Source organism: Poromitra crassiceps (assembly GCF_964638095.1).
Source record: "Poromitra crassiceps genome assembly, chromosome: 9".
Lineage (NCBI taxonomy): Eukaryota > Metazoa > Chordata > Actinopteri > Beryciformes > Melamphaidae > Poromitra > Poromitra crassiceps.
Genome location: NC_139630.1, coordinates 43,764,525 through 43,772,365, shown reverse-complemented (window position 1 = coordinate 43,772,365; position 7,841 = coordinate 43,764,525). Strand labels below are relative to the sequence as shown.

Sequence of the window (7,841 nt, the reverse complement as noted above, 5' to 3'; positions counted from 1 at the left end):
TGACGAGATTTGGTCTCACTGACTCGACAGGCGGAAATGGGATGCCTGTAACTACCGCTGAAAAGAGCCCGGGGGAGAATTAGCAGTCTGATGGTTCCTTAGGGATCAGATTCTGACGATATGGGTCGAAAACGGGAGTAAAACTGTCTATTTACATGGATGAAAAGCACGCTGCTACGTGGCCCCAATGGAGCTCCGTTCTAGGACTGGCTTGCACACTATTGATCTCAAAACAACGCCTAAGACGGACAAAAACGCTGGGGAGAACACTGGGTGAGTCGTCAGATAATAATTAATGTGAGGAGAGGGATCCAGGTAAAAAAAAACGAAATTCTCCTTTAAATGTGACTTACTTTGGAAAGCCTGGGGAATGAATACAGACCTCCGGTGTGAAAGGAAAGTGTTTATGCCCTCCATTCAACCCGGCCACAGTACCCTTACTGACCAACGCGCTATTTCAATATGACTGTGTGACGTGTAGAACGTTATATACCGTACATGGATCTAGAAATGTGATATGCAATGTACTTTTGGTTCAGAAACATGATATTCTACGTATCCGTGGATTGCGGAAATGTACAATGCCGATATTTTATTCTGGTGAACCGGCTGCTTTTTAAGATACATTACATTTAAGCTCCACCCCTCCAAACACCACTAACACCACCATGCTGTGCGCCTGTCTGGGGTCTAAACAGAGATGTCCCCTGGGCTCTGTCACCTGTCAGGGGAGTGTGTGTGTGTGTGTGTGTGTGTGTGTGTGTGTGTGTGTGGGGGGGGGGGGGGGGGGGGGTTGTAAGTGATGAGGAGGGTGAGCCAAGGTCTCCTCTCCTCCCCCGGTGACTGAGTGGAGGAGTGGACGGCTGACCCTTGACCCCTCTCGGGAAGGGAGATTGAGCACCGGTCCAGACTGCCATTAGCATTCCGCTCACACCGGCCCCAAACCCACAGCAGGCTAATGTGACGGAGGCTGTGGATATAACACCAGGACCTATATGATGCTACATGTGGATATAACACCAGGACCTATATGATGCTACATGTGGATATAACACCAGGACCTATATGATGCTACATGTGGATATAACACCAGGACCTATATGATGCTACATGTGGATATAACACCAGGACCTATATGATGCTACATGTGGATATAACACCAGGACCTATATGATGCTACATGTGGATATAACACCAGGACCTATATGATGCTACATGTGGATATAACACCAGGACCTATATGATGCTACATGTGGATATAACACCAGGACCTATATGATGATACATGTGGATATAACACCAGGACCTATATGATGCTACATGTGGATATAACACCAGGACCTATATGATGCTACATGTGGATATAACACCAGGACCTATATGATGCTACATGTGGATATAACACCAGGACCTATATGATGCTACATGTGGATATAACACCAGGACCTATATGATGATACATGTGGATATAACACCAGGACCTATATGATGCTACATGTGGATATAACACCAGGACCTATATGATGCTACATGTGGATATAACACCAGGACCTATATGATGCTACATGTGGATATAACACCAGGACCTATATGATGCTACATGTGGATATAACACCAGGACCTATATGATGCTACATGTGGATATAACACCAGGACCTATATGATGATACATGTGGATATAACACCAGGACCTATATGATGCTACATGTGGATATAACACCAGGACCTATATGATGCTACATGTGGATATAACACCAGGACCAATATGATGCTACATGTGGATATAACACCAGGACCTATATGATGCTACATGTGGATATAACACCAGGACCTATATGATGCTACATGTGGATATAACACCAGGACCTATATGATGCTACATGTGGATATAACACCAGGACCTATATGATGCTACATGTGGATATAACATCAAGACCTATATGATGCTACATGTGGATATAACACCAGGACCTATATGATGCTACATGTGGATATAACACCAGGACCTATATGATGCTACATGTGGATATAACACCAGGACCTATATGATGCTACATGTGGATATAACACCAGGACCTATATGATGCTACATGTGGATATAACATCAAGACCTATATGATGCTACATGTGGATATAACACCAGGACCTATATGATGCTACATGTGGATATAACATCAAGACCTATATGATGCTACATGTGGATATAACACCAGGACCTATATGATGCTACATGTGGATATAACACCAGGACCTATATGATGCTACATGTGGATATAACATCAAGACCTATATGATGCTACATGTGGATATAACACCAGGACCTATATGATGCTACATGTGGATATAACACCAGGACCTATATGATGCTACATGTGGATATAACATCAAGACCTATATGATGCTACATGTGGATATAACACCAGGACCTATATGATGCTACATGTGGATATAACATCAAGACCTATATGATGCTACATGTGGATATAACACCAGGACCTATATGATGCTACATGTGGATATAACACCAGGACCTATATGATGCTACATGTGGATATAACATCAAGACCTATATGATGCTACATGTGGATATAACACCAGGACCTATATGATGCTACATGTGGATATAACACCAGGACCTATATGATGCTACATGTGGATATAACATCAAGACCTATATGATGCTACATGTGGATATAACACCAGGACCTATATGATGCTACATGTGGATATAACATCAAGACCTATATGATGCTACATGTGGATATAACACCAGGACCTATATGATGCTACATGTGGATATAACACCAGGACCTATATGATGCTACATGTGGATATAACATCAAGACCTATATGATGCTACATGTGGATATAACACCAGGACCTATATGATGCTACATGTGGATATAACACCAGGACCTATATGATGCTACATGTGGATATAACACCAGGACCTATATGATGCTACATGTGGATATAACACCAGGACCTATATGATGCTACATGTGGATATAACACCAGGACCTATAAGATGCTACATGTGGATATAACACCAGGACCTATATGATGCTACATGTGGATATAACACCAGGACCTATATGATGCTACATGTGGATATAACACCAGGACCTATATGATGCTACATGTGGATATAACACCAGGACCTATATGATGCTACATGTGGATATAACACCAGGACCTATATGATGCTACATGTGGATATAACACCAGGACCTATATGATGCTACATGTGGATATAACACCAGGACCTATATGATGCTACATGTGGATATAACACCAGGACCTATATGATGCTACATGTGGATATACAGTAACACCAGGACCTATATGATGCTACATGTGGATATAACACCAGGACCTATATGATGCTACATGTGGATATAAAACCAGGACCTATATGATGCTACATGTGGATATAACACCAGGACCTATATGATGCTACTGTACATGTGGATATAACACCAGGACCTATATGATGATACATGTGGATATAACACCAGGACCTATATGATGCTACATGTGGATATAACACCAGGACCTATATGATGCTACATGTGGATATAACACCAGGACCTATATGATGCTACATGTGGATATAACACCAGGACCTATATGATGCTACATGTGGATATAACACCAGGACCTATATGATGCTACATGTGGATATAACACCAGCACCTATATGATGCTACATGTGGATATAACACCAGGACATATATGATGCTACATGTGGATATAACACCAGGACCTATATGATGCTACATGTGGATATAACATCAGGACCTATATGATGCTACAGGAGATTCTTAAAAAAGAAGGCCGAAGGTCATGCAGAGCTGCAACAATTAATCGATCAGTTGCCAACTATTAAATTAATCGCCAACTATTTTGGTAACCAATTACCGGTAATCTGTTTGAGTAATTTTTTACGATTTTTTTTAATTCTGATTCCAGCTAGTTAAATGTGAATATTTTCTGGTTTCTTTACTCCTCTGTGACAGTAAAATTAATATATTTGGGCTGCGGACAAAACATTTGACAAGTCGGATCTACAGTCATTTCATCAACACTTCACATCAACAATAAGAAAATAGTTCAATGTATTATCGATATGTCCCTTGATAATGGAGCATGCTACAAGTGAAATGCAAACAGCCAATCATTTAACAGACAAATCCTAAAGTTCCCACCCAAACATTATATATTAAGTGGGGGCCGGACATTTGTTTAGTCTCCGCCTCGCACTTTGAGCGCACGGGAGAGAGAGAGCAGCTTAGCCCAGGCTAGCCCCGCTGGCTAGTGCACGGGAGAGAGAGAGCAGCTTAGCCCAGGCTAGCCCCGCTGGCTAGTGAACGTCGCTAGCCTGCCAACCCCTGGCTGCACATCAGAAAGTCAGCAGTTTGTTAGGCCGCCCATCCCTACAGACCGGATCCCACTTCTCTTCACTCATCAGCACGCCATTTAATGTTAGTCACCAACCCGTGGCCGACCATTCCTGGTTTCTCCCGGGAGACTGCTGCCTCGTCTGAGTACAGGAGGTAACACAGCCAGACACTATTTGGTTTTCCCAGAGCAAATTACACAGCTGCAACACTCAATTTGTGTGTTAAAATGATCAATAATTATCGATATCGACTGATATGAAATATTTTATATCGATAAATGTTTTGGCTATATCGTGAAATCCTAATTTTAGGATGTCATCTTGGGCTTTGGGAAACAGGCTGATGTTTTTCACCATTTTAATATGAAATTGTATAGAGCAAACAACTAATCGATTACTCGAGAAAATAATGGACAGATTCATCGACAATAAAAATAATCATTTGTTACAGCCATAGGTAAAACATTGGCACCTCCCACTGAATCTTCCCCAGATTCCTCACACTCCTTTGACGTTTGGTTTGCCCCTGACAGTGCGAGCCCTCCTACTCCATAAACACACAAATACATCAAAAAGACACATAAGCCTGTCGCTTGCCTCTCTGCGCTTCTCAACATCAGCGTATGTATGCGGGGATCATCAACGAGATCAAACCGGCAATCTGTCACTGCGTCAGGTTGGGGATTCCAGTGACTAATCACACATAGAGGAATGAATGAACCCCCTCTGATGTGGCGTGGGCAGGGATGCAGTGGTCAATAAATATATTTTTTTAAAGGCCGGGTGAACTATGACCTCCAGTTGATGAGCATCATCAGCCAAACAAGCACCAATATCAACAAGAAAAACTATTACAATCTTCTTTTTTCTCCCCTTAAAACAGTGGCTCTCAACATGGAGTCCGGGGGGTTCCCAGGGGTCCCCAGAAAATTGATGAAATGCTAATCTTCACAATTATTTCATTTACAAGATATTAACACAATTAGAATGACGATTTATGTTTGACCATAGTTTCTCTGTTATCTCTCCTACAATACAGATTAGATAGGCTAGTATGGGAATTCTGGACTAAATCATATCCGACGATAAAAAAAAAAATCTTCGATTTGGATTGAAGTCTTGAAGAGACAAAATCTCATCAAATGAGGGTCCGTGGCCCTAATGTGGACTAAAGTAGAGGTCCGTCATATGAAAAGGGTTGAGAAACACTGCCTTAAAAGACACTATCCTCATATAACATCAGTTTGAAACTACTTTCTATCAAAATGTCACAGCACAGAGTTACTCCAGCTATAAAAGTAGATCACCTCTGCCCCATGGGTGAAAAGGCGGGTATTGTGAGTAGAGGCTTCCATCCCTGGGTGTAGGCTATCTGATGCTGTATTCACTGTGGTTACAGAAAAGTACCGGGTGTAGGTAGGCTATCTGATGCTGTATTCACTGTGGTTACAGAGCAGTACCGGGTGTAGGCTATCTGATGCTGTATTCACTGTGGTTACAGAGCAGTACCGGGTGTAGGCTATCTGATGCTGTATTCACTGTGGTTACAGAGCAGTACCGGGTGTAGGCTATCTGATGCTGTATTCACTGTGGTTACAGAGCAGTACCGGGTGTAGGCTATCTGATGCTGTATTCACTGTGGTTACAGAGCAGTACCGGGTGTAGGCTATTTGATGCTGTATATACTGTGGTATCGGAGCAGTACCGCACTGATTTGTGAGTGACGCTGGATTTCAGCACCACGGACAGCTCTCTCTCCCTCAGTCTCCCTCTCCCTCTCTAGCGGGAGGGGGGGTTTGGTGGGGGGGGTTTCCCTGGCAGATTTCAGGAGGATCTACAGTCATTCCTCCATTGCTACACATTCTCCCCTCCCCGTGCCGGATTTCCACACGGAGGAATATCGTATGAGATCACCGCTTTCATGAAATATTGATCGAGCCCGCCTCACCGTTACATAGGATGGGAGGGAAGTGTGTGTGTGTGTGCGTGTGTGTGTGTGTGGGGGGGGGGGGGGGTGTGGAGGAGGAGAAGGAGGGGATTGGGGGGTATTCCACCAGCCGGACAGCGAGCCTTCATCATGCGTCCACATCTCCCCAGCCTCCAAATCAGTTTCATGTAATACTTTCCTAGCCTACCATGACAACAACCAACCGCGCTGCATGGATTCGCCTCGTTATTACGGTTTTGACGGTCAGAACAGGGGGAACATGACAAAGCACATACGGGGGGGAAAGAGGCCAGAAACAGCATCCGCCTTACAGTATATAGTCCGCCCCGCACATTGCATCCATCCAGGCGCATACTAACGCGTCCAGCCTCGGTACTGAAAGAGACCGTCATCGCGAGGATGCCTGCATTTAGAGGAATGTCAGTCAGGAGGATTTACCCGTCCTCTGCCCACGAAACCAACCGAGCCATGCGACTCCTCAATCGGCTCTGTCATTCCCAAAACACGCCGCATACAGCCTGCCTGCTGCCACCCCGACTGTCTACATGCATTTTCATCATTAACTCGGATTTGCCACTGTTGTTAATAGGCCAAGGATGCGCCTATCATTACCATCACCATCAGCAACTGTCGTGAGCAACACTTAAAAAAAAATCGCTGTGGTCAGCTGGGTGTCAATAATGCAATCCATAGCCGTTGAGCATGTCCACATCACACGGTCAGCTGTAATTTTCAGCCCTGACAAGTAGATATATACGGGACATGAATTATTCAATACACATAAACTGAGCTCTTCCTCGCATACAGAGAACACGGGCTCGACAAGAAGACATTTAAATGAGTGGAATGCACAACCAATGCAGATGGAGCCTAGACAATTTCGCATTCCACCACATAATAAGCAAAGGATGTAATGTAGCCGGCATGTGGACACGAGGAAAAAACACAGAGAAAATGCAAGCCTTTAAATCAGCGTCGGCTTCCAGGAGCTGCAAGAGGCGAAGACGCAAAAAGAGAGGAAAAGAAGCCGACATGTATGAAGCCCCGGGCGGACAGACAGCCGAGCCCAGACATGGATTGATGGAAATATGAGTCTATATGAATGTGCGTGTTACCTGTCAAGACTCCGACCCGGATTTGGTGGTCGTGGTTCGTTAAAATCATCCCGTCTGACGCCATGTTCAGCAGCGCTGTCGCCCGCACCGAGAGCTCACGGCAGCAGGCAGGCAGGGCCAGGAGCCGAGCGCATCGAACTTACAGAGGGAGGAGAGAGGGAGGGGATGAAGAGGAGACGAGAGGAATACAGGGGAAAAAAAACAGTCAGACGAGATGAGTAGAGCGCCGAGCGAGCATCGAGGACCCCTACAGGATGAGCCGGATGCGGGGGCCGTTTAAACCGCACACATGATCACTGCTGGCCGCCTGCCACGGTAGTAGGCTAGTGTGGATCCTAGATTAATTATTATGGAGACCACTATTGATTTCCTGTGA

At 44.4% G+C, this 7,841-nt stretch overlaps 1 protein-coding gene across 1 annotated transcript in view; it reads right to left on the bottom strand.

Annotated features, from left to right (window-relative positions):
- gphnb (gephyrin b) overlaps positions 1-7,529 on the bottom strand; it is a gene marked incomplete at both ends in the record, with an annotated part of 189,709 nt that extends 182,180 nt beyond the window's left edge. Inside the window, one exon of the mRNA XM_083643452.1 lies at positions 7,466-7,529. Within this exon, the coding sequence (XP_083499578.1) occupies positions 7,466-7,529 (64 nt within the window). The remainder of the gene's footprint in view (positions 1-7,465) is intronic.
- Positions 7,530-7,841: the final 312 nt, after the last annotated feature.